Source organism: Pseudopipra pipra, chromosome 12 (assembly GCF_036250125.1).
Source record: "Pseudopipra pipra isolate bDixPip1 chromosome 12, bDixPip1.hap1, whole genome shotgun sequence".
NCBI lineage: Eukaryota > Metazoa > Chordata > Aves > Passeriformes > Pipridae > Pseudopipra > Pseudopipra pipra.
In genome coordinates this window covers 13,025,095-13,052,988 of record NC_087560.1, presented here as the reverse complement: position 1 = coordinate 13,052,988, position 27,894 = coordinate 13,025,095, and the positions used below count along the sequence as shown (strand labels likewise).

General features: G+C 42.4%; 1 protein-coding gene across 2 annotated transcripts; it reads right to left on the bottom strand.

The window, feature by feature from the left end:
- Positions 1 to 2,341: 2,341 nt before the first annotated feature.
- MTHFS (methenyltetrahydrofolate synthetase) lies at positions 2,342 to 26,283 on the bottom strand. 2 transcript variants are annotated; one of them, XM_064668978.1, is made up of 4 exons: positions 25,736 to 25,935; positions 25,348 to 25,396; positions 22,240 to 22,504; positions 2,342 to 3,664 (listed from the first exon to the last, which is right to left on the bottom strand). In XM_064668978.1, the coding sequence occupies exons 2-4, from the start codon at positions 25,351 to 25,353 to the stop codon at positions 3,441 to 3,443; spliced, it is 495 nt and encodes a 164-aa protein (XP_064525048.1). In that variant the 5' UTR covers positions 25,354 to 25,396; positions 25,736 to 25,935; the 3' UTR covers positions 2,342 to 3,440. The 2 variants fall into 2 exon arrangements, with proteins under 2 accessions (XP_064525048.1, XP_064525047.1); XM_064668977.1 differs by lacking the exons at positions 25,348 to 25,396; positions 25,736 to 25,935 and adding an exon at positions 26,091 to 26,283.
- Between the last annotated feature and the right edge of the window lie 1,611 nt (positions 26,284 to 27,894).

Sequence of the window (27,894 nt, the reverse complement as noted above, 5' to 3'; positions counted from 1 at the left end):
TCTTAGTTAATTTGTTTCTGAGGCCTTTCTCTTCCAGAGTGTGCAATTAAACTAAAAGAGCCTGGAAAAGCCCCTTATGGTAAATAATTTACAAGTTCCTCCCTGGGGACATTTTTTAATTATAACTCCACTGGTCAGATCTTACTGAATACTCTGAGATAGCATTCCCTGCTGAGATCCTGAAATATAATTAACTTATTCCTTCAGTAATGGTATTTTTCCTTAGTCTATCTATTTCTTATGCAGGGCAGACAGATTTGTTTATAAACAAAGTGGGGATTGATAGACGCTTTGTCATGAGAATAGCAATAATGGCATTCGCTGCACCAGACGGGGGCACGTCCATTTGAGGAAAGATGATACTGTTTTGAAGCAATTTTTATAAATCCTACCCTGACAATCCAGCATGGAGAGAGACAAGAGAGCAACCAGACAGCCCCGATTTCTCTCCGTCTTGGCAGCCTGCCTTGCTCCCCGAGTGCCACTTCATGCATAGCAAACGTAAATAATCCTGCTGCACCCACCACCCCCCTAACCCTTGTGCTTCAGGAGCGCTGCTATATACTATCAAACTGACAGTGATTTCATGTTATGTGGCAAAAAGGAAAACCCTGAGCGACAGCAGCAAGGCTGGGGATGTCAAATGAAAACTGTCACATTTATTTAGCTCCATGATTCTCCAGACAATATACATAAATATTGTTTTACTATCCCCACCAGCCAAATGTTAAGAGCTATTTGCATCAGCCAGGGTCCTGCAGCTCACCCAGCCTGGCCAATGAGTCTGTCATGATCAACTCTTGACTCAGGAGAGGCTGGCAAGAAACAAAGCACCAGCTCTTGTTCCAATGATACAGTACATTAAATAGTCTCCTCATCCTTTCCCACTGCAGATGTAGCCAAAAGGGCAGTTTGGAGTGAAAGCAGGAAATAATGGCTCAATGATGTATTGAAAAGTGATCTGAGACATAAGAAGTTTGTGGACACTCATTGCCCCAAGTCCTGAAAGCCTTCAAAGCTCACTTGCTTTTTCTATACCAATTAGTTCCAGCAACTCCAGTGAGCCCACAAGGACAAAGCTTGGTGCCTATCTGCAGCTGTGCTGGATGAGGGCCTGTATTTTGCATCCAAACTCTTGCTTTTTACTTTCCCCCCTCCTATTTTGAAGTCTCTCACAACAAAACCAAGTCCTTGTCTCTCTCTAAGCCCTTTGTTTCTGTACAGCTGTTAGTGCTGGCTCTGAAGCCTCTTCCCCATGTCCTGGCCTTTCCGTACACAGTGGTTCACCTGGTATCATCCACAGTGAAACACTTACAAGCCAAGTAGCCCTTATTGTAATGAATAAATCACAGCTCAGACAGCAAGATCAAAAGCTGATCCAAAGGGCTGCAAAGTGTTGGACTTAATATATGCACTTAAAACACCCATCAGATGCGGGATCCAGGTTTCTGCTGTGACAAGCACTGGCTTCAGCATGGCTTTGTTGATGTCGATGGCAGGCCATGCCATATGGCAGTGCTGAGCCTAATGTGGTAGGTGAACTCAAACAGCCTTGAGACAAACCCAAAAACAGGTCTGCCACATGCAAAACTCTCCTCAGCTTTTTTTTTGCTGCTCTCCATATGACAACAGAAGTTTAGAAATGAAGAAGGGATTAAAATACTGCCAGGACAGGGATTGAGGGGAAAAAAAAGGTCCAATTTTCTCATTATATTTATTCCCCAGAGGTCTGGAATGGTAAGACTCCGTCTCCTGTAAGGCAGCACAGCTGGGAGTACTCAGAGCTGAAAGGAGCTGGAGGACACTCCAATGCATCCACCAGCACCCAAACTGTCACCTCACCTTGTGCTTGCACAACCTTTTGTGCACCAGTGAACCCACCTTTCATTTGGTGGAGTGAAACAGTCTGACAAGGAACGGATGGAAGCCCAAGTCTGATCACCATAATTTTACTAAGCAGCCCATCTTGCAAGCTGCTACCAGCTGTCTTGCTCAGGCTGCAGCTTTCCTGTACACACTGGTGGGATGCCCAGCAGGCAAACACTGAAAGGATCTTCAGCCAGATGGACCTTGCTTAACACAGGATGGAGAAGCACCAGGGAGCACAGGCCGGAGAGACCTCAGTTGTTAAGCTTATGTTCACCCCAGAGCAAGAGGGTTTAATTAGTTACTGTATTAGCAAAATGGAAATAAAACTGAACACAAGCGTTCTGATGAAAGGGTTTGTACGTGCCATACACATGGTTTTGTTCACAAAAACACCAAGTCTTAAGGTCATTCCGCTCTGCCGCTGGTCCTTGAGAATTCATGGATTTTTTAATGATGACACAGAGTAGTCTGGTGAAAATAAACGCACTGATTTATTGATTGAGGGAAGAGTTAAACATGCATAGAAAAGGTGAAATTGCACCGAGGAAGGAACACAAAATTCTGACAGTTTGATTGATCCTGACTGGAAATACTGTGTCCTATTGCTATGAGGACAGTGTGCAGAGAAAACTCACTATCTTCTTCCTGATTTCCATGATGGTCTGGAGAACCAGAGAACAACCAGCCTTCCACCCGAAAATTTATTCAGTCCATAAAACCTGCTCTCTGCAACTCTTAGCATGTCTTTATCACTTAACATAGCACCCAAAGTACACACAGTATTCTGGGACATTACGAATGGCCCATGTACAAAATTAGACAACTTAAAGTAATTTTGAATATTATTTTACCAAAAAAAAAAAAAAAAAGGAGCTGTTTCATTACAGAGGGAGAACTCATTGACCACATTTTAGACTACATTACAATCTTGTATTCAGTTAAAGAAAGAATCATATACCAAAGTTATGGACAGAAGCCTTTTTTTAATAACAGATACTCCCTTTATTTTAAGGCAACTACAAGGAGCCAAGTAAACAGCCAATATTATTGTATACACCAAAATTAATTATGGCTTTTTTCCAATCATCATTTTTTTTCTCAGCTTACTCGAGGACTTATCTGGCAATTTCTTGTTTTGCTCATGGATGTACACAATATTTCAGTACTGAGAATTTTACCATAACAAGTATCTAATTCCAGAATGGATCAAGAACTGACATTAGTAGACATTTAACTTTTAAACTAGAATAATAAAACTGTTAAGTATCATGAAGCTTGTACCTCAACAATATTATAAGAAGAAATGGTCCCTTATGTATTAACAGTCACACATTCTTGTTTCCATAGATTCTAGAATAAGAATTCACACCAGACATTTGCTAATTAGAAGCAAATCAATGTAATCCTCACTACTTTTACCACATTTACAGTGTTTTTTGTTTTTTTTTTTCAAACCCAAATAGTGTATTTCATTGTTCCCAAAGTCATATATGACAATTAAAAACCCCATGATTGATAGATCTGATGTCTTTGGTTGGCTGCTCTGAAGGTGGGTTGGTATCAAGACACTTTCAGCAGTCTTCATAAAGGATTTCATCTATTGGAACATCATTTTCTGTCACAGGCACTGATTCACAAATCTGTTCTCTAAAAGCCAAGGCAATCGTGTAAGGCTTTCCACTGGGATGTTTCATACATCTTTCAAGATAGGTATCATAATATCCTTTCCCTCTTCCCAATCTGTTGCCTTTTTTGTCAAACCCAAGGCCTGGCATGAAGATAAGGTCAAGACCTCCTGTAGAAAAATGAAATAAACATTAGTGGATACCCTGTGGATTTCCTGATGGCTTGACTACAACCACATAACTTCAGACATTTGCAAAAACGGAAGCTTTGTGTTTTGCAAAATGCTTCCCTCTCTTTGATCAGATGAAAAATACTTTGAATACTAAACCTGTAAATTTACATTTTCATCTTATCAATTTCATACTAGATCAGCTGCAAAATAATTAGGTCTTAAAAATCTAAAAGAAAAAAACTCCTACATTTTAACAAATTTATTTTATCATTTTAACCCCACACTTCCAAATACTAATGATTATGACTCTAAATCCAGGAAGAGACTGCACTCAGGGAAATTAAATGCAGGAGGAATTAGAAAATCAAATCAACCTCAACATCAGACACAAAAGTAGAAAAGGAAAAAAAAATGAAAAGGAGACATATAGGAGAGAGAGAAGACATCTTGACACCACTGTAAGATGTCATGAACCTTCTCTCAACCTCCCAAATCCAAAGAGCCTTGAACACAATATATTCTGAAAATGGGTATTTGCCCTCTTACATCAAGATGAAGGTTTGAAGGCTTGTCTCTTCGTGATGTCAGGTTCCTTTTCTCCCAAAGGACTTTATTCCTCGGCTTTCAGCAATTTTCACTGTTGTTCCAGCACAGCACACACACACATTCTGTTTGCCTGCCCTGAATATCCCTCCTTCTGGAGGGATGTGTGGGCTCCTCGAGAGTCTTGTGAGATTGCACTTGATTGGAACTCAAAATGAGTTAAAAAATTGGAACAAGCTGCATGAGCTGCTGATCACCTTGCTTTGTTCATAGCCTATGAATGGATCAGTACCACACCAGGGAGCTACAATTTATACTGGGCTGCACACTGGTTTCAGGAGCTGATTCACAGCACTGCCAAGGCAAAGGAAACCGTCTGCCACGTTGAGTGACCACCAGGCATGGAGGCTGCCAGTGTGCAGATCCCCATCACTTATGCAAGGCTTGTACACTCAGTGTGAGAAGTCTTGCAAGGACACCCCCTAAACAAATGAGCTTGGCTGGCCTGGTGCTGACTGCTGAACCCGGGAACTTCCCACTTACTAGTTTCACAATGCAAAGGAAGTCTTTTATTTCTTGCTGCTGAAGCAGACAGACACTTAAGGAGAGAAGGGCAGGGAGTGGAAAGCCAGCACAGACTAAAAGACAGCTGACACAAGTCTGGAAAGAAGGCAAATACTGCGTCTCAGTCCACTGCTTCTGCTTTCTTAGAGGAACAGTACTTAGCCTTGAGCAGCTTTTCTGTGACCAGCTTCTGCTCTTTCACCTGAGGTACTTTTCTGCTTTTTATATGTCCAAACCTACTTTCCTGCTATTTTGGACTGAGCTGCTCTCACTAGATCTAGCCGAGGAATGATGCTCACCATTCAAGGAGATGCATGGGAGCATGTACTGGAAAAGCCAGAGCTGAGCAGTTTTTCAGTTGCCAGGGAATCCCATCTGAGATCATGTATCAACTCCAAACTCAGCCTGGAAGAGCATGTTAACAGTTCCCATAAGACCAACTCCTTCACACACACTTCCCAGGCTCCTGGAGATTTCCTTCCAGTCTTCATTGTTTAGAGAAGAGTCAGTGACATGAACACTCATCCATCATGAACTGAAGACTTAATTAGAACATTGATATAAAATATGCAAGGCAACACAGTGTGAAATGCTTAGAGAACATCCATCTTGCAAATCCAGCATCATACAGTCAAGAAACAAGGAGGTCAGAGGAGTGAGAGGATGGAATTAGCCAAAGGCCAGACCACAGAATAATACTGGTAGGAACAAAGACAAGTCTGAGTGTTTCACCACGCTGCAGTCAACTTTTGACTCATGGAGCAGTAAAATGAGTAAAATGCCAAATGGCAAAGAGAAAAAGAAGCCTGAAGGCAGAAGTATGGCCTCCCCTGAAAAGAGATGCCATTTTCATGGTATCACCTTGTACATCATGTTGGACGTACCATGTCACATCTCCTCAGTTTGCAAGTTGAAAATTTCTCTTTGCCAGTTGTCAGACCTATGGACTAGGACATAGAAACCAGCTGATATCTCCCCATTAGCAAGACCAGTAATAGATTCTGCAGGTCAAATCCTCCCCAAGTTACTCCTATTCCTCCTACTCCTACTCTTACTTATCCTCACATCAGCCTTGTGTAGGTATTCAGGTGGCCCAGAAACCAGTAAGTACCAAACACTAAGGATGCACAGAATGAAACACACTCTGCCTTATGATCTGTTTTAGCTGTTTTCACTCCAGCTGCCTCTCATGACAAAAAGCAGGAAACATTTGCAGTCACTACTGGTAGCAGGAAGAATTGGACACTGGGGGCAAATCTGCACAGTAAAAAGGTGCCACTTCTCCTTACATTTGTGTTCCAGACAGCAAGAAGACAAGTCACAGGAAACATTAAGGGAAGAGGAAAATTGCAAAAACAGTGAAAGGAAGAAATATATTTTCTGTGGAGTTTAACTGATAGCACCAGACACCCTCCAGCGAATTTAGATGCATTAAAGTGCTGTGCTTTCTTCTGGGTTCTCTGGAGAAACACAGGCTCTTCTAATGCGTTGGCTCCTCTATAATCATGGGGCTTTTATGATGAATAACTCCACCAAGCTTGTGCAAATCTCAATATGAAAAATTATGCTGTAAATACTGTAATGGTTACCCTTATATTTTTCTCCTATTGGAGCACTGAGATACTGACTGCCTTGCTCTGACTCGCAACATGCTGTCTGACATCCATGCAACTCACACTGCACAAGTAAAATGCCAAGCAAGACTGTTGGTACACAAATAACACAGCTAACTCTGCAAGGAGCCCAAGGGCAAGCCCAAGCCCAAGGCCCAAGCCCAACAGCATTGGCCCCAAGTCCTGCATCTGGATCTAGAATGAATGGCATAGAGCTGCATGTAGTAAATGCTTCCGGGCCACATAACTTGTGGAGCAATAAAACCTCTTGTTGTGGCTGTGGCAGTGTGGGGGAAGAGCAGAGAGGTGACAGACAGATGAGACCAAGATTGCAGACACATAAGATTGCTATCAGCAATGAGGGTACATCAACAGGATGACAGATGAGGGTAAGAACATCTTGACCCTCTTGGCACAGGGTCCTCATGCTCCCAAGCTCTTCTACCCTGCAGGACTACTGGGTGACGCTCAGGATGCCCTGCAGGCTTGCTCTGTCTTCACATCCAACTCCCCTTGCTCCCACAGACTGCTGTGTGAAATGGCATCCTTGTCCCTGAGAACACAGAGCAGATACTTGGGCATCAAACATGGCATCAGGTTTTAGTGCCTCCTAAAACACGCTAAGGAAGTCTCACATTCACCACCTACTTCTGGCCCTCTCTTTGTAAGTCCACTGTCTCCCATGTGTCTGTGGTGGTTCTTGGATCCCCGAGGGTCCTGTGACCACATGCCAGGAACCCAGGAAAGCACATCCACAGTCAAGAGGGTTTTGCTATAGGTAATCTGTGATTCTCCTGGAAAACTTGTATATGGTTTGGAAATTGCTAAAGGCTGAAAAACACTGTCTCAAGCGACAGTGTTTTGCTCCAGCTTCTATGTAGAGAATATCCATGCTCCTTACACACTTTAAGCTACTGGGTATACCTGTAAGGTTAGTAATTATGATGACAGCCACCTAATACTCACAGTATCTATGACATGAGCTCTAGTGGCCACAGGTCCTTAAACTGTGGAGCACCATGCATGAAACAATATACCCTGACTTATCTATCAATGTGGGAACACAGACCTGCTGACACTGCCACACAGGCTTCACTATACTACTAAATGCAGCACAGCCAGAAAACAAATTGATTTACAGCATCACAGGTGGTCAATACTTTAATTGTCAGCACACTGTCTGGCACTGCTGGCCCAGGTGACACCCATGACTGCTCCAGGGGACAGGACTGCCACAGGCAGTAAAGACAGAAGGGTACAGGTCTGCTTCCTTCAACAGTGTGCAGTTCTCCCACACCAACAAACCTGGTTTTACTCCTCCAGACGCAGACACAGATTTTCCTGCCACATGCCAGAATATGCAACACAAATCTTCAAACTGATGCTACAAAAATACTGCTGTGATGCTCTGCCATAAGGTCTGGTAGTATTAAAATACTACAAACTGCAGAAAAGATTAAAACAAAACATTATTGCCTTAGGGCCACAGAGGTATCATGTGAGATCAAAAAAGAAGAGAGGCCAAGTTCTGTGTAATGTGGACAGGACTCCTCTGTGCCACTTAGCCCTGTGTTATTTAGCAGTGTAGATGCTGTCATAGCTTCCTAACTTGTCATGTGGCTGTAAGGCATACTCTGTTTGCACTGACTTGCTTACATCAGTGTAGACATACCTTATGTTACATAGAAGTGAAATGATTTGCCCAAGGACTCAGGAAACATGTGGCAAAACTACACGCAAGAGGCAGGTGTGCAAACTGCACGTCCCCAGACTTAACCAGCAGACCAAAACATCAGCATCCCCTCTCAGTGTTTTAAATAGGAATAAACAGTTTCGTTTCCTCTAGGCATCCACAGTAAACTTCCCCAGTTTGGCAGTGCATTTCTCATTACCTTTCATGATGATATCAGATTTGATTTGTTCCCCAGGGAAGGATTTTCTCCTTGCACCTCATTACCTTCCTTCTCCCTAATCTGATGTTCCTATTTGAAATGCCAGCCAGCATTTTCAGAAGTGTTCTTGACAATGGTTAATTATAGAAGAGTCTGTCAAACTGCACAGATACAGGTCATGTAAAGACTGCTGGGGACTTGTTCTGCCCTCTGAAGGAGCAGCTTGCATGGCCTCTCTCTTCCCAGGTTCGAAGGGGAAGAGCCCACTGCCACCCGCTGTGTGGGGTCACTCATCTCCCCCTGCACAGCTTGACAGTCCTAATGGAAGATGAAACTGAAATACTTTGTCATCCCACCTTCTCATCCCTTGCTGCCACTTGCTTTGTGGACACAGCACAGTGCCTGGGACCCATCAAAGTGGGAGCTAGGACTCTTTTGATTCTCTCCTCAAAAGCACTGACAGAGGATGAGGCAGAGGCCGAGCTGCAGCAACTCTTGTGTGCCTGTAATGGCAATGTGCTCATAAAAACCATGCTCACAACACAGACACTGCCTGAGCTCAAGCCTACAAGAGGTCAACAGTGATCAGCTCTATGTGCCACTGTTGCTGCTCCTCACAGCAGCAAGGATGGCTTGATCCTCCCAGCCTGGTACCTCAGGGAAGAAGGAGTTTTCAGTGGTTAGTTTTGTTGCACACACACCTCGCTCTGCCGTGGTAGTCAGGGCCTCGCCCTGCTTTGCTTGGATGTAAATAATTACACAAGATACAGCCAGAAGAACCAGGACAAGAACAGCTTTCTGATTAAAGGAAATGAGTGTTAATGTTGCTATGCACACCATAAACAATGTCAGATCAGTCTGTGCACAACCTCTGTGGACCTGAAAAATATCTGAAAGCTGTTCATTTACAAAGAATGAAAGCTTACTTTGGTCCTTTTCTGGTCTAGCAAAGACTACAATGGATTAAAAAAACAAACCCTTTTGCAGGAAAACTTTACTTTTCAGAATGGAAAGGGTGCAATAACCATCTGCTGCCTCTGTATCTGCTACCCTGGCACAGAGGAAAAAACTAACTCAATCACTCGATCTTGATATCCAAGTATCAGTCTTGTTGACATGCAGGGTATGAGCCAATGAATTGGAATAACTCAGAAAGTTCTAATTATTGACAGAGTCATTACTGTAACTAATTACTGTCAGCAGCAGCATAGTTAGGCCTTTTGGGTAGGTGTTTGCTTTCAACACATACTCTATAGGGCACAGATCATCATCTTGTTCTGTATTTACACTGTACCTAACACGGTGGTCTGGGTTAATCATCAGATCTGGGCAAAACAACTCTACGAAAGTAAATATTTCACTTATACTGCAGCAAAACAAATCCTTTCCCCTTTATGGCTTCTCCCTAGAACACCCCAGGTGCCCCCAGCACCGCTACTGAGGTTGCTAACACTTACTATTTCCTTCTAGATAAAAAGTCTTCTGCCCTTTGGAAAAAACCTGCCCTTGGTTTCGAGCACAGTGTATCTGCTCTTACAAGTCTCTTGGTATAAGGTCAAAAAGGGAAATGCCAGCTCTGTTTGCTACAGGCCTAATCCAGACCATATTGAGGCACGTGGTTCCTGAAGGGCTGGGATTACTTCTAGAGGAAACAAGTTCTCATGCCCACAAAGTCCTGGAGAAGACACATACTGTTATAACCCCAATGAAATGAGCAAGGAGAAAAAAACATTACCCTTTGCTGCAACTGAAAAACATTTGGAAAAAAGTCATTCCTTCAAAACCAATGATGTGCACATTCAGTAACACAGAGGATTGCAGACATAAACAGCTGCATTGGTTGCCTTTGCCCCAGCCAGTCTGCTAAAGTGCAAATGCAATTCCTTAAAAGAAAGGAAACTCGTAATCTATAACTCTTATTTGCTTACATGATATAATATCAGAAGCTCAGTGTGAATTCTCATCTCCTCGGAAACCCAAGTTACAACATGAAGAAGTAGATCTTCAGTTGCTCTAAATCAGCATTGTCCCCTGACTCCCCTCTGCACCAACCTTGGGAACTACATGAAAAATATCCTGAGTTACTGACATGAGTCTGAGAAAAAATAGTTCTTTTGTCTTATAGCTCCTTACTGTTGTCTTATAGCTCTCCTCTAGTGCTCACTTTGTAGCTTCCTTATGATCCCAAACAGTTACCTAACAGGACTAAAAGTTGTGATTCATATTAGATTTAAAAAACCAGCTCATTTTAAACAGCAGCCAGTAGCTTTTCCTCCAGGTGTTTCCACCGTGTGAACACCTTTAATTGTGCAGGACCACATCACTTCAGGAGGACTTGCTGTTTTCTAACTATTCACTGACATCTATTGCTTTAGAAGGAGACAGAGAAATGGTCACTTTTATCCAGTACACATGAGCCAGGCACAGGAATCAAAAATCAAAGTATCACATCCAAATCCCATAGGCTCCATCCATGGTCTCCTACTATGGGACACACCATGAGGTCCTCCAGGTCTCAGCTCCTCCAGGGAGAAATGCTGGTAAGACCAGGGGTAATTGCTTTACTTCCAATCTTATTTGTGTATGGGCACTTGGAAGGTTTTGTCTCCTTCTGTCTTTTAAAGAACATTTTGCCCACATCCATGCACACCCATAACCCACCTTTATCATCCATACAGATGCCAAGCACAGTATCTCCTCTGCAATCCTGGTGCCCCAGGTAATTGGTCCACTAGCATGACAGAGACAGCTTCTGTTATTACTTCAATAAAATATTTCGCAGAAAATAGAACCATCAGCAGAATCTACAAAACAAGCACTGAGCAACTCAGCGTTTATCTGTCTACTCATCCATGTCAGTGCTTTGTGTCAGCATGAAACATTGGTCTCCATTGGTCTCCATGGTTCACACTTGCCCTGCTGAACTGGAGCATAATAAAATATTTATACTTCTCCCTGAGAAGCTACATGATAGCCATCAGTCATACAGGCTTAAAACAACGAGTGGCAGCCACTCGCCCGTTATTAAACCTGAGAAACACTCTAATAAAGCCGCTGGATCAGCTCCTGTGCTACTGAGCTGTGCTCAAGCAAACACCCTCATATTTTGAATTCATTTAAACCAAAATCTTGCAAATTTAGTGCCAATGCAACTGAAAGGTCAACTGCACTGCGCAGCATCAGCTGTAGTTCGTCAGCCCTGCTCAAACAAACCTATCTTGCTCCACAGATGAATATCCTTTAATGTGTCATCAGAGAAGATACTGTATAAGGCTAAGACTTGTGTTTCTAGTTGGTTTCACAATGTGGAAAGGCTGTGTGAGGCTGTAACCATCACAGTCATTTCCCCTAAGGTTTAACTTACAGTAAGATGAGTCTAGAGTCTCATTTTCAGAATTTACTAAATATCTACCTAAAAGAAAATTTTAAAAGTACTTTTCTATTTCACTATTATTCATCAAGTCTCTGTAAGCCCTGTAAATAAACCAAGATCACTCAATGCCACCTACAAAAATGTATGGTTTTGCAAATTCAGAGTAAAGGGAAAAATAGCTTAAGACTGCTCAGTTATCAGTCTGGGAAAAATTATTTATCTGCTCCTCATACTCAGATATGTGAGCATGGTCTGATTGGGAAAACATGGGCAACTAAAAATGTTTAGTCCCAAGGCTTGCACCTGGGTTCTCCTGTGATTTTAAACTACAAAAATACTCTTAAACAAGATGTACCAAGGAGCAATTCCAAAGAGAGGACAAATGGCATTTGAGCTGCTTTACAGTGCATCAACATATCTTGTTAAATCAGCAAATACTGACTGCAAATCTGCTCCTTTAGAGAAACTCACAAGGCATTGATGTGAGAACTGTTTATGTGGGTATACTGCTGCAGCCTAAAATACAAGGATCTTTGTGCATCTTTGCAGGTTTTTATGTGAAATTCTTTAAGATCTTGTCAGCTATACTTCCCATAGTGTTTATCTGAGCACTCATTTAAATACTCCCACTGGATACACGTGCATGTGCACTACTTCATTTTTTCACTCTTTTGCATGCTCCTGTCTGGGCATTTTTAAGTCTAAATATGACAGACGTGAATCATTCAGGGTTTTTTTCAATACTTCATGCATCACTATCAATATTTCCAACACCCTTTGACTCACTCAGCAGACAGCCCATCGTAAAACACACAGAATTGCCTCTGAAATATAAATGGGTAAGACATTAACTTCTAAGTCAGTGCATAAACCTGAATTCTGTAAGGAGTGACACCACTTGATGGGAACATCAGGCATTCTTGCAGGCAGGGTTTATTGAATATGCAGAGTCAGCTGGTTTGGAGGTGATGGCACCTTCACTGTCACCGTCAAATATGTTAACATCATAACTGAGAAATCCTGCTTCTGCCACCACAAGATTTTCTTTTATCTTTTTAAGCTTGCACAGTTTAAAAAACCTGACTCTCCCTCGAATCCTTCCCCTCTCTCACTCCAATTCCTGAATTTTTGGGGAAATTAGGCTGAAGCTCTTGTTATTCTGTGTGTGTGAGTACAATGTCTGGATGAGATTTTAATTATAGGAAAACAGCCGAAATGACACCACTGCTCCACAGTAAATGTATGGAATACTGACACCTGCCGGCAAAGGGCTTCCTGTCACTCCTGGACAGGAATTTGCCCTCAATTACATCCCAAAAACTCACTGCCATCTCACGTGTACAACAGCCAGCACAGGCAGGAGCTGATTTCAGTGTGATGCCAAACACGAAGACCAAGAGCTATCCTTACACCGTGAAACAACAGCAGGAGGCTCCTGCTCCCTGAAAGCAAGTGGCTCTCGGACAGTCCAAGAATTTCCCAACACAGGGGGGAAATGACAGTGTATTTTGGACCTCAGCAAAGACAGCAGGGATTAACTGTGCCAGAAAGATAAATCTTTTGTAGCTGGAAAAGTGCTGACCTGATTTAATAGCCCACTAAGCTGGCAGAACACCAACCCTAGGAAAAAGAAAGAAAGAAAAAAAGTTGCAATTTTCTGCCAGATTCATGAGCTGAATCTGCTCAGCAGAGTACCAGAGATGGTTCCAAGGCTGAGAAGATCAAGGGAGCACAGAGATGGGCACAAGAAAAAGGCAGCAGGACTATCCCTCCTGGCACCAGCCGGCTGCGAGTAGGGCTCAGCTGTCTCATCAAATCACATCTTCAAGCCACATTCCCTACACAGGTGGAGCAGCAGGAAAAAGCTTCCTCTCCTGTTCTCCAGATTATGTGCACAAAGACACTGAGATGAGCTTGATGCTGGCTCTTCCTTTCCGAAGATGAGAATAAAGGGAGACAGAAAAGTCTTTTTGGATTAATTACCGCAGCCAAAGAAACTTGCACGTTGGCATTTCCCCTGTATGAGTTGTTGTACAGACTCCTGCCACACTCCAGAAATGAATCTCACCTCTTATCTGCCTTTTAAAGACTCCTGTCTCTAGGAAACAGTATGAAGAAAATGACAGTGCTACTGTTCACACTCATTGGAGTAAAATTAGCCCTCTTTGAAACAAAGGCCTCGAGAGTTACTTGCAGTGAATTCAAGGCCTTTGCTCATGTGGCTTTCACTTCTCTTCAAACTTTAACTGATTACAGTAGAATTAACCTTTTTAGTTGTTTTGCTGAGTTTTCTGCAAGAAGGCAAATATGGATGACACTTAAGATGACTCAAAGGAAAAGCACTCTTTGAAAGCCTTAATAAACTTCATGAAAGCAAACAGCCATAGGGCTCCAGAGCTCTCAGCCCTCCAAGTTCACTGCAGGATACCCTGGCATGGGTGGCATTAAAATTAAACCACACGGTGTTAACAGCTTCCTTCTATACGAAGGAAATTCAGGACATAAGGACACCAAAACCCATTACAAAGTCATGTCACATAAATACGTGAATTTTTGCATTGCAGAGCATTTTTTCAAAAGCCTATCAAAAAAAGAGTCTCTTTGTCATCATGTGGTACCTGTTTCTGGACAGAAGCACTGATAGAAACTCAGCTAAAAGTGTGTCTTCACCTAGTAAATTGAATGTTGATTATTAAGCTGTTTCATAGAGTTTTGGAAGCTGATGCAGACTAGGGGAAGGGCTGAGACAAGCTCCAGGAGAGAGTAATCCCAGCACTGGGATGGACTCCCACATCTTTCAGCTGCAGGCTGGGATACAGAAAAACCCTGAGGGAAACTTGCTATCACCTGAAATGTTTTATTTCCAAGCGAGCACTCTCCTAGCTCTACCTGCTAAGGAACAAGATAGATGAAATAATAGAAAACTATTTAATGGATCTTTAATACTGGAACAGGCATTTTTGTAATGATGCATCATTGTGGGATATCTGTGTGGAAACCAGCAAGAGATCTGCTCAGTGATCTGATATAAAAGGCAGTGTTATGGTATATATAGGAATAATTAACATCTCCAGTGCCACTACATGTATTTCACAGTGTTTCTTCACTTGGGCTTAAAATTTTCTCTCAGGCATCTTTTTTTCCAAAATAACATCAGAAAGATTGTAAAGGTTGAAAGACCAGTGGCTGGAACTCTTACAGATTTAGAAAAATTTCTATATGAGAATAAGAAAACAGACAAAGTTTGATAGACAAAAAATATAATAGATATACTACAGGTGTAACTAAACAATGAATAATAAAAAGAAAGTAAATCAAATATCCTTTTTTAGTTTTCATCATGGAAGAATGAAGTATCACTTGAACTGAAAGCAGTAAATTTAAAATGAATACAAAGAACATAATATTTCACACATCGCAGGAACATAATATAATATTAACATAATAAGGAACATAATATTTCACATTACAACTAACTAACCAGTACAACTCACAGCTGTCAGAAGGCAGCAGAGCCAAGGGCTTAATACAAATAAAATTAAATGCTTAGAGGAACGCTCCAAGCGCCTGCTGGAAAGAGAAACCAGAACCTGTTTTTAAGGGGATAAGCTGGGGACTGGAGCTGCAAAGGTAGGGAGAAATTTCAGTTATTGCTACACAGCTACAAGTTGTAAGATTTCCTGACTCCTGTAAAACACAGGATGCTGTACTGAATGTCCAGTGCTCTGATCCTGCACTGTGAGGGGAAACATCCTCTCTCCACAAGAAGATTCATCACCAGAATGTTAATGCTTCACTTGCACTAAATTTGTTCTCCTTATGCATATCAAAATACTATGGCTCATTGTCTCCAAACAGAAGTTCATTCCAAACTTTAAATCATTTCATTAAAAAATAAATTACATTAGGAGCTAAGCCTTGATTTTCAATTTTGTTTCGTGCCATGCTCTCAGGTTTTCTTTTTTTTACGACCAGTGTAAAAAGATTTTAAATTATAATCTATCCCTTGACATATTTTGTACTGTAAGTTTTAATCAAGTCTCCCAGAGGAAAAGTAGTACCTTCAATCACTTTACAATCTTGTTTGGGGTATTTTTTAGGTTTTTTTTTCCCTATGCAGTATTTAACATCTCTGCTTTTCACGTACCCATATTTCACTTATTCCAGATACATTCCAATCTGCATAGAGCTCATTTAAATATTCAGTTACCTCTGAGCATTATTTACTACACATATTTTTTCAGAATGATTAGCATCATTTTGTATGGTCCCATTATGTCTTCATGGACAGCTACACAACATTTAGTGCAGTTGAAGAAGCGTATTAGACCCTCCCTGTGCTTCAAGCCACAGCATTTTCTCCTCACAATGTTTTTTATTTCTAAACTCTAACGTGCCTCATATTTCAAAGCCCTCTCACTTCTGGTGCATTTTTTGAGGGAGGAGGGGGCAACCCATTATCTTTTTTTCACATCACATTTTATTCTGCAGTTCTGAGTTAAACCTATTCCTCTTAAGACTGTATTGCCACCACTTCAGTCACACTTCTGAAGAACTGTGCTAAGACTTGGAATAACTAAGAATACTAATGGCATCACAAGGCCATCAGTCCTGGCAGCAAATGTAGACTCTTTGAATGTATGAATAAATAGCAGGAGTTTAAAGACAGGTGAAAAAGAGTTTCTTCAGACAAAAATGTTTCTGCAGGGCAAATCCCAACAGCAAAGTTTCAGATAGGGTTAATGATCACTCAGAAATAGTTTCAAAGTACTTGAGGTTGTTTAGAACTGTAACCTAGAGGTAGCCAGCATTTTCCTTGCAAGAAGATCACATTTCCCATCATAAACAGTCCCTATAAACCAAGTACAACCACGCAGGTAAGCTGTCCCTGTCTGTTTCTGCTACCAGCATGTTGTTGTAATTTATGCTACAGCAAGCCTCAAAGTGTTCTGGAAGTTAAAAGGGCAGAAAGATAAAACTACTCTAACCTTAAAAGCCAACATTCAAAAGGTTATGTGAAAATGAAGCTGCAAGGCATATGTTAACATCTCCTCACTTTGTTTCAAATTCGGAGCTTTCCTTATTATTAATAATAAATATACTCTCAGAGCACAGATTATCTAGTTAATATTTCACTAATTATCTTCAAGGTAGAACAAAAATACCATGATCAATAGGCTTCCAAAGCTTCCAGTGCTGAAAATGCCAGAAGTCTCGAAACTAATTACAAAATACAACTTAAGTTAATATATTCCTTTCTGGGAGCAAAAATACATTATGCTGTTGTAGACTAGTAGCAGATTATTCAGCATTCTCCATTACATATAAGATGCTATATTGTCAAGTGCTGATATTTTCCATCTTAGGTATTTATGCCAAACTGAGGCATGGGCAGGGGGGTTATGTTTGTTTTATTTCTGCCAAAATGGTTCACGGGTTTCCAAGAATAAAGCCAGCAAAAAACAACAATGGGGAAAGCTCTGTCGCTCCATGCCCTGTGGCAAGAACTTGGTACCCTCTGTGATGATGATGTGGCTTTAGCCTTGTGCAAACCCATTTGAGCCGAGCTGATGCAGTGTTGTAAATGTCTGAAAACCTGCCATTTGCATGGGCTTAGGAGAGATGTGTCAGGGTGAGTTCTGGGGCCATCGTCTCTGTACCACTGCTGGAGTCACAGCTGCCAGGGTGGCCCCATAGCTCTCTCTGGGAGCCAGTGCCACAGGGGATGTTCTCTCCATCCTGGCTTCTCATTCCCTCCCCACACACCTGGCACTGATCTGGCCACGTGGTAAACCAGATCCACTCATCCGGGTTACAAAATTCCCAAAAAAAACAGGGCAGGGGAAAGGAGGAAAACACCCTGCATCAGAGCAGGAACATGATGCAGCTTATCACAGAGAGGCAGGAATGGCCTGAAAACCGAAAGAGGGAAAATTCCTTAAGTCAGAATTGGAACAAAGACAGAGCACCTGGAGCTGCAGGCTCAGCTCCTCCTGCCAGCCCTGCTCCAGCTGCCAGGACTCCAAAGGACTTTCATTTCAGTGGCTTCTCCTAGTTCTGCTGACTGGGGCAAGACTGGGAACCGAAACATGGAAGGAAATGATGACTGAAGTTTCACTGAGACTTTTTTTGGCACAACACCTATTTACACAACCCCTCATCATCAGCTTCCTACAAGCCTTTTAGTTGCATCAGTCCAACTCTGTGTGGTGGCCCTGTCAGAGAGAAGAAAAAACTTCTACTGGTGCTGGGTTACTTCTAACCAAGATTAGTTTCCCAGTATAGCTCCCACTGTGGCTGCAGAGCCATCTGTGCTGGCACAGGAGAGGAGGGGTAGGGAGCAAGAGGAGGAGAAAGGGCAGCAGCTTATTTAATCATGCACTGCCCAAAAGAAACAATCACCAAACTATGTCTTTTGTACTGTTTAGTACAAAAAGTACCATTAAACAGAGAAATTTTTTTAAGCCAATGAAAAAGAGAAAGAAACCAGTACAGTGGGGAAGGAAGTGAGTAAACTGGGATGAGGAATCTTGTATGTCTGGAAGCAGACAAGTGAAAGAAAAAGCACATGATCTCCTCCCTTTTGGCAGGGACAAGCTATTTACATTGGCCCCACTGCCCCTGAAATCTGAGGCTGGGAGTGAGAGCAGGAGGAAGTGGGGAATATGGTGAGAAAGGCCAGAGAAGGAGAAGGAGATTCAGAGAGGCCGAGCAAAGAGCAAAGAGATGGAAAGGGACATTATGGTGGCCGAGAAATTAAAGCTTGGAAAAGGAGCTCTAGCCCAAGGTGGAGACAAGTCTGCTGGCACCTCCTCTGCACAACTCAGGCTGGAACCAGGATCCCGAGCCTCTGCTGCTTCTCCATCAGCAAATACCACTTAATATCTTTAAGTCACTGAACACTGTAGTGATGAAGAGCCCATACAGAAATGTAGATCTCCATCTGCAACCCAAGGTTTGAATAATGCACAGTAAAGAGGCATATAATGCAGCTTATAACCTGAGAGAAAAATGATTGAGCAGATACTCGTTAGCAGCATTCATTAACAGCCAGTAGCGTTCATCTTCTGCATCACTGCCCAGGGCACTGTATCTGGGTTCATCTATGAATGAGTCCAGATCCGATGGACAAGGCCAGTGTAAAATGTATTTGGGGAGCAGGGCAGAATTGACAAGAGATTAAGCAACTGAATTAAGTTTGTACACATAATCCCATTTCTTGCATTTCTTAGAAAAGCACGTCCCAATCCATTAGAGTAAGCAGATTCAGAGCCATAGATTCAAAAAACACTTCATTTTTTGGCCAAGAAAAATATCTAGGCCAAACCTCCTCTCTCCATAACCCAGGTGAATGTTTGAAAAGTTGTCTATCATTTATTGTACAGCTCCAACTACTAGTCAGCAGTTCATTTAGTTACAAACATTTTAGCACAATATTTGCTCAGGTTCAAGCCTCCCAGTCCAAAGCTGGCTACCTGTCTCCCTTCAAAAAAGCCATCTCCAAGAGTTTTACCAGATGGAGATACAAAACCCAATCTTTTTTTTTATTTTTTGTGTCCCAATAAGAATAATCTCTTTTTCAGAGGAGTTAGCTTAGCTTTTTACCCATAGTTCTCAGAGCAGGTTTAAGTAATAATAAATAACATTACAAATGAGGAAGCCCATGTCCAGCTCGATGAATCACACCGCCTCCCTAAACCACACTGAAACTGGAGCTGCTGGGGAAGTGTTCTTGAAATTTCTGTAGGAGTAGTGATAAAAAGCAAACAGGGAGCATGGTTTTATCTGATCTACTCCTTCCAAAGTTGTGCAAGGTATCTACACTTCTGTAAACAAGTACTGCAACCTGCCTGAACTTTCATCAGCAGTATTACCTTGGGCAAAACCCGATACCAGTGCATATTCCTACTCCTGATGGGCAAGGATACAAATGGGAATTGGTACCTATGAAAAAAATGTACTTCTGGCATACTCCTGAAGTTGTTTAAGTCTTTCAGCAGGTATACCTGGAAATTAACCAAGTCATGCACCTACACACAGTCCTATTCCAAAAATATCTGAACTTCTTTCACCTTTGTTCTTTCTGTTATGGTGTCCGTTTAGCCTAAAGAAAGCAACTTTTCATATGCCACTTAGTCACCCACAAATAGCAGAGAAGATCACCGACTTTGTGCTACAAAACTACAGGGATCTCTGTCTATGCCAACACGTTGTACTGCCAAGATGAAAACAGGTAAACCCTGGTCCAACAGAAGAAGGATCATCTCCAAAAGGAGCGGTTTATGTCTATTCAACGCTGCCTGTGAGTGCCACAAAAGACTGGGAAACTCCATGCAAAAATTATACCTAGTCTTATATGTGAGTTATGTTCCACAGTAACCACGCCTGAAGTTTTAAGGACAGTGTGAATTTAAGCTTTTTGCCATGCAAAATGAATACACTCAGAAATGACATGACTTATTTATGTACCTGCAGGGTATTTCTTGGAAATTACATAGCAACTTATGCCAGCAATGGGAACATTACTAATGTAACACCATGTTATCTCCTTATAACACTGTAAATGCCTCAGATCACCACCGTATTTGATATCATCACTGAGATAAATGTGTCATCCATGCATAATTCCAACAATAGAGGATGGATGTAGCAGCAAGGCAATTTGCATTCCTGCAAATGTAACAAAGTTCAAAAGGTAATAACTGACACAAAAAGAAACCCACACCAGCAAAAGGGATTTAAAGACATATTGAGATGAAGCATGTGTTTCTGTGTGGACAAATTAGGAGTGTGTGTCTGAATATGCAACTGTGTAAAAACCCTAAACTTCTTTTCTCTAATCTACAAACACTCTCCAAGGACTGACTTCCAATCCAAATGGCGTTATTCCAAGATTACTGTACAAACAGTACTAACAGACTAAAATTGTGTTTTAGGCAGAACAAGTCTAACATGGACGTACACCAGTTTTTACAACTGGTCTCTTGGCATCTCTCTGTAGACTGCAGTAGCTCTTTTGGCATTGCTCTCTGCCCATAACCATACTCTGGTGCAGAGAAGGAAGCAGCAGGTCCAGAACTAGCCAGGTACCAAAACATGTTCCTGCCTTCCCCCACCTTCACTGCCTGGCACCCAGGTACATCTCAGTGCACTCTACACCCACAAGTCCTCACTCATATCATATCTAAAACTGTGTGTTTACTCTGTGATCTCTGCAACAGATTTGTTGGATTTAATTAACAGCAGCTCATCAGTAGTACAAAAGCTTGTCCTGAGTGCCTGAACTAAGCTCAGGTACCTTCAAAAGCCCTTAAATCCCACCAATATACACAATTTACTGACAAAACTCAGGAAAACAAGTAACTGTGCTAAATATGAAATGTAAAGAAGATGTATGAAGCACTGTATGAAGCAGTGAAATCCCTCGCTAGCTAAAATGTAGACACAAAAAGGATTCTGAATTAGGAAAGAGGTAATGATTAAAAATAAAAATGAAACAAACACAGTGAAGTGTTCTGGGAAAGTACATTGGCATCCCAAAGCAAATACAAGCCCAAGTTCAATCAGAGTCACAGAAATGTTATGTTGCTTTATCAAGCATTATAAGCTGGTAAGTCTGTGAGGGGTGGAAGCTGCCTGCACGGAGAATTTCCATCTAGAGAAGATTTTCCCAGACTCAGGTTTCAAGCACAAGTTCAACATGAGTTTTCCATTAGTAAGATTAAACGTTTCTGTAGATGTTTCAGGAAGATATTAAAGTGTTTACAAAAAGAATGAAAATAACGAATGCAAACACAGAAAAAGTAAGTTTGTTTACAGATTTGTAGGAGTTGGGGAATTTTACATTAAGAAAGAGAGGTTATTTGGGGATTAAAACACACATAACACAAGTTTGATCTAAATGAACTTGTAACTTTTCAACCCTATGAAGAATCCAGTATCTGAGACAGCATTATAAGATCAAAATAAAAATGTGAGACAATAATAATGGAAAAGACTTTGCAATATTTATCCATCCCTACAAGAAACTCCTTTTATTTTAAGTCTAAGGTCTCAGCCCAGAGAGCTGTTCTACATGGGCAGGCTCCATATCAGCACTGTGATTCATCCATGCAATACTATTGGCAGGATCAAAGATTTCGGAAAATTCTTATGTCAGTCTTCAGGCATCACCTGAAAAGTCCCCTAACTTTCAGGCAGCACAAACTAAAGTTCTCAGAGTGAATCCTAAACCTGTGAACCCCGTGACTTTCAGAGGCAGCCCCCAGCAAGCCCCTGTCTCCTTTATGAGCCTCCATGTTATGCTTGCTGAGACTGTGCTGAGGATGTCCATGAACCAGAAGAAGATGATTTATCTGGAGGGCTGAGTCTTCTTTCAGCTGGATTAGTGCAGTCTTGCCCCTGCCCTGCTGGCATGTCACAGGGGTGGCACAGGGCAGAGAAAAACGGGTAAGAGAAAGGAGCATCTCTCTACAATGTATAAAATCAAAGTGTAACATTTCACTCTCGGTATCAGAGTATTTCCTACTGGCCTCCAGGCTCCTGCTCCTGCTCAAAAACCCCACAATGCAGGAAGAAAATACTCACCTCCAGCAAGAGCTTCCTCTCTTGTAGTGTCATCATCACCAGGCTGAAGAATATTCCAGGATGTCAAAGCAAGTGAAGAAATGTCTTCGGCTGATGATAACTTCAGCATGTCCATGTGATTGCTCTGAGGCTTGTAACGGGGGATGAAACACTCTTTGCCTTGCTTAAAAATGTCCTTAATTATTTCTTCTGTCTGGACTTCATCTGGCATGCTCAGGAAGATCGCAATTCTTTTGGATTCTTGGTACTTGGGATGGCCAATCACCTACGTGGGAAATTGATGCAAACAGTTAACAAAAAGTTTTGGAAAAGATCAACTTACTTTAATTTAACACAAAACTGGAGCAAAATATCAATTGAAAAGAGTAGAGATACAAAATTTGATGCATCATAAATGGAATAAACTGGCTTTATTTCCTACTCCAACATTTCTACCACTAACAAAATCAAAATAGGCAGATTTTTGCAGCTAGTGAACAAAACACTGTAATACAGGTTTGGGCCAGCAAAAAACCATTTTGGAGACAACCTCCTGATGCCCTAAATATCTGTGCCATACAGTACAGACATCCTCAAATGCCCAACATCACTGGAGAAAGATACAGTGGGTCAGAAGTGCCAGCTTATGCAAGAAGAGAGGTTTTAGCATTCCTTTTCTTCCATCCTTTTTACATGCCCATCCCTCATCCAGGCCTAGGTAGAATAAGAAGCACATCAGTGATAATAACTCAAAAGAAAATTAGCATCAGAGCAGATGACTGCAGAGCACAAAGTCTTCCAAGACCCGGCCCCTCTTTCTTTTGTTAACCTGAATGTCTTCCCTCCAGCAAGTTTAGATATATGACTTTAAACATCACCTGCTTCTAATGGGTGATCTTATTACTGCACATTTTTCAGAGCTTGAAGGAAAGATGGCCTTGCCATTTTTTGCTTTTCATGAGATTGTGCTGGGCTTATAAAAGACTGAATAGAGGAGGGAAAATAAAAAACACTTATATGGTGAAAAAGTGTTAGCAGACTCATACCTCACTATGTCTCTGCCCATTCCAGACTGAATTCCACATTAAAATTTGAAAAGAGGCTTTTAAAAGCTTGTCTTCTTGTTCTTTAGTATCTTATATATTTTGTTACTTACATTTGGACAAAACAAATACAAATGTGTCCTTTCTCATTTAAATATGATTTATTCTTATTCTACACACTTACAAAAATCTGTCAAAAACATCAGACAACTGAGAAACTCTCTAGCATCTACAGAACAGAGAGCAGCAAATCCTGTGCTCTGTGCTTGCATAACTCCAGGGTAACTTGATCTGAGCTTTAGCCTTTGCCCTGGCCTTGTTCTGAGATATAAATGCCCGTATCAGAGTCAAGACATGGTTCTCACTACTTTTTTTTTCTTTCTTTCTTTCCAGTAGAGCACTTAAAAGCCCAGGTGAATCAGTCAGAAGATAAATATAATTTTTCAAGGGGAAAAAAAAAGAAACACTTCAGACCAAATTCCAGTGATGTGTTGTTCCTTGGCCATAGAAACATCTTAACAATTCAAACCCATATTTTACTTCTTTCTGTATCAGCCCAGCCTAACATGTGGATTTTTCCAACCAAGGGATTAAGCTCTTAAAGAACAGAATTTCCATGGCAGCTTTTGTTTGAAAAACTGGACTATTAAGTGAAAGTTCAGACTCCAGCAAATGGCTGTGATTCACACTGTTGAGGGCCTCCAGAGCTGAAACTTCTCATGGGTTTGGTGAAGAGAGAAACTGAGACCCCAAACTCTCTTTCAGAGGGGGGCTGTGTGCTGTTGGGCACAACACAGGTCCCATCTGCTCTGACATATCCAGTAACACATTGATTAGGCTGTGTACAGGAAAAAAAATGAGGTTGAAGATGTAAACCCACATGTGAGCAGGAAGACAGAATTTCAGATGTTCTCAGAACTGTGAATATGCTCCTACTATGACTCGGAGCAGTTTCTGAGAAAAGTGAAAAAATTTCCACACTTCACAAGTAGTACTGCCCTTTGTTCACTAGCTGATGGAAATTTTTGAAGAATCAGAGTATGCAAACAGCACGACTTTAATCATGAACATAAACATTAAAAAAGAATCATAATCCAGGAGCTAATTAAATACTGGTGACTTGGTCTGCCTGTGAAGCTATTTCATTTGGAATATAAGGACTATTTTGAAATGAGATTTTACTACTAAAAATATTACTCAGGTGTTATAAAAGAACCTGCTCACTTTTATTAGCTGCAAGCACTGATATATGTTACAAAGCTACATTTTTGGCCTTAGATCATTCCAGATATTTTCTCAGCCTTCTCAAAAACTTCTCCATGCCTGATCTATTACCCCCCTGTAAGGAAGCTGACTCTACTGTCTGCCCCTTGCACAATGCCACTGTCTCATGCAAGCTCAGGATTTTCAATTTGTGTCAGATTATTAAAACGGCAGGATAACATCAATTTATGTCCTACTTCCTGATGGCTTCTTTTAAGCAAAACAAAAGCTGTATCTTCCAGTGTCCTCTCACTAACAGAAATGAGTGCTCTGTTGTTGTATTTATCAGCAGCAGTTAGACAGAGGCTGAGGGCTCCTAAAAATTCAGTACTACATGGGCTAGGTGCTTACAAAGTTGGCTGAGGACTCTGCATTTCTCAAGAGGATGCCAGTATTTGCTAAAATTTGAGAGATTTAAGTCTAGGATGCATGACTACTAAAATGCATTACCATGACCGTAGGACGTGTCATATATACATATTTATAAAAAGTATTCTCCATGAAAAAAAAAGGTTATGTGAGTTCCAGTTAAACTTCCTACAACCTAAAGTTTCTGTGCTGCCACATCCCACTCATGAAGTGGCTACACATTAGTAGTAAATGAAGTCTATAAAATGATTTGAGATCCTCTGGCAGGAAAATAACCATATAAATGTAGATCATCCAGAAGTACCCGCTGGTGCTGCAAAAAAAATGAGGACTGTGCTCTATTACATGCAGTGACTGCAAAATAAAATTTTATCGTGTTTATTAAAATGATAAAATACATCTCTATAAAAACTGTGTAATCCAAACACAAACAGGACATTTCAAAAGTACATACCCACATCACGCTGTGGTAGGATACCAGTTAGGCAAACCCAGCTTGATATCTTTTAAAGCATAAAAGTTATATTAGAAATAAAATTGCATGGAAGACACACTGCTGTAAGATACAGAAGGGAGATGACAGCGCATAAAACAAGAGGCCAAATCAGGCAGTCGCTGAGTTTTTTTGTATGTACGTCCAGAGCCGGCCATGCAGCCACGTGAATGATGTGAAACGTCTGAGATAAACACCCACCACCGCCCCCGAGGTGCCCCACTTGGGGTGCGTGGCAGCGTCCCCAACACCCACGGGTCATGTGTCCCCACCACCCCGTGGGTGAAGTGTCCCGCCCACCCCACAGGTGATGAGCCCTACAATCCCGTGGGTGATGTGTCCCCACCACCGCACACGTGATGAGCCCTACAATCCCGTGGGTGATGTGCTCCACAATCCCGTGGGTGAAGTGTCCCCAGCACTCCACGCCTTATGTGTCCCCACATCCCCCCGAGCCCGGTGACCGGGCGCTGCTCCGGGCAGTCCCTGACACGGCGGCGCCCCCAGCCCCGGTCCCCGGCAGTGCCGAGGAGGGACGAGGGGCAGGCTCCGAGGCGGAGCTCACCCCCCGCTCGGCGGCAGGGCCCGAGGAGCCGGCGGGCGCCCTGAGTCACGGTTTCGGTCTGCAGGAGGGGCCTGGAAAGTCCCGGCCGCGCTGCCCGCGCCGTGCCGGGCGCTGCTCTCGGGGCCGCGTCCGCACCCACCTTGAGCCCGAGCAGGCGGGACTGGCGCTGCTTCTCGGCGGGGCCGAGCGCCCGCAGGCGCTGCCGCAGCTCCCCCCGCAGCGCCCGCTTGGCCGCCTGCAGCGCCGCCGCCATCGCGTCCCCCGCCGGCTCCTCCATGCGCCGAGTGCGCCGGGCGGGCCCCGCGGCCGCTGCTCGGGGCCCGGGGAGGGCAACGGCCCCGCGGCCCCGGCCCCGCCGTGCTGGAGGGCCCTGCCAACAACAGCCTCTTTTTTTTTTTTTCTTTTTTTTTAATTTTTTTTTTATTTTTTTAAGCCTGGCGGCTATCGCGAAGGATTTCCCCTTCGCTGATTTTGTTGCAGGAAGGGAAATTACGTTTCGGCGGGATATTTTACCACCGTCTGCCAGGCAGTTTCATATCCCTACGGCATCTGCCAGCGGGCTCCGAGGGAGGGGTGCGGAGGAGGGAGAGCCCTGTGCCCCCAGGGGAGGTGTGCCAGCCATGCAGCTGTGTCCAAAGGGAAGCACTGTAGGCCAGCGTTTGGCACATGGAGTGTTCCAACCCACCTTGAACCGCCAGGGTGGCGGAGTCACCGTCCCTGGAAGTGTTCAAGAAGCAACATATGTCTAGTTGACAGTGTCTAATATCTAGTGTCTATGATCTTGTGTCTAGTGCCATGGTCTAGTTGACAAGCTGGTGATCGGTCAAAGGCTGGACTCAAAGATCTCAGAGATATTTTCCAACCTAATTGGTTCTGTGATTCTGTGATTTTAGGTGCAGAAAGCTACATTTCCACAGGAGAACATTTGATGTTCCACGTGGCATTTGATGATATCTCAATTTAGCCACAGTGCAGATGGATGAAGTCATCAGCTGTCCCACTGTGCAGCTCTCTGACTTCACCTTTTGCTCTAGAAGCAGCACTGTGTTCTCCCATGTATTGCCTGACAGCTGTAAGGATCCCTTAAACAGCGGTGCCCTGGGACCTGGGCACTGCTCAGTGTCACGTATAGATAACTTCATGACAGTTAACAAAGTATATCTACATGATTTTGTAAGACTTAACTTAGTAGCCTTGCTGTTTTCAGACATATTATTGTGTTTAGAATCAGTGTGGTGCATCTCATCACTGCTTTTCTTGCTCTTAAATGAAGAGCAAGGAAGATTTTTTCCTGGTGAAGATAACCTGGAGCCCACTGGACTGCTAATGATCCAGGCTTTTTTTGTTTAAACCCAGGCCTTGCCATGAAGACAAGTTGTAAAATAATTGTATCATCTGGATTTTGAAAAGGCATGGTTGGCCCTTTATATTGAAATAAAGAACTGTACTCCTGAGTATGAAATAGGTTACTAGATCAGTGTAAAAGGAAGTGGGTGAGGTATTAATAGACTGGTGTTAGCCACTATAATCTGCATTTGCAATAGTGCACAAAAAGACCCAGCCTTAGTACCCTAGTCTAGGAGAGTCACTACAGCTGAAGTAAACCCTTCTAGAATGAATTCTTGAAGAACTACTGTTTCATCTTTGAAAGCAAGTGGACTTGGAGTCAAAACAGTAATTGCCCCAGTCTAAAAGCCAGGAAGTCTCTTACATACTACTTTGAATTTCTGGAGCTTTGCAACATAAAACACTAATTACTGTCATCAGAGCTGATCCAATTCATTTATTTTGCCATGAGATGTCTGTTTCTTATACAAGCTACCAGAAGTACTGCAGAAAATTAAAGTCTTGACATCCATGAATGTCAGGTCAAACCCACATACTATGGGATTTTCCAGTAGCGTTGTGATAGCTTTTCTAAGAGTTATCTTACTCAGGTAAAA

Coding starts and splice junctions, on each gene's coding strand:
- MTHFS (XM_064668977.1), bottom strand. CDS start 26,228: ATGGAGGAGCCGGCGGGGGACGCGATGGCGGCGGCGCTGCAGGCGGCC. Junction 22,505..26,090: donor CCCGCCTGCTCGGGCTCAAG/GTGGGTGCGGAC, acceptor TTTCCCACGTAG/GTGATTGGCCATCCCAAGTA. Junction 3,665..22,239: donor AGAGGAAGCTCTTGCTGGAG/GTGAGTATTTTC, acceptor ATTTTTCTACAG/GAGGTCTTGACCTTATCTTC.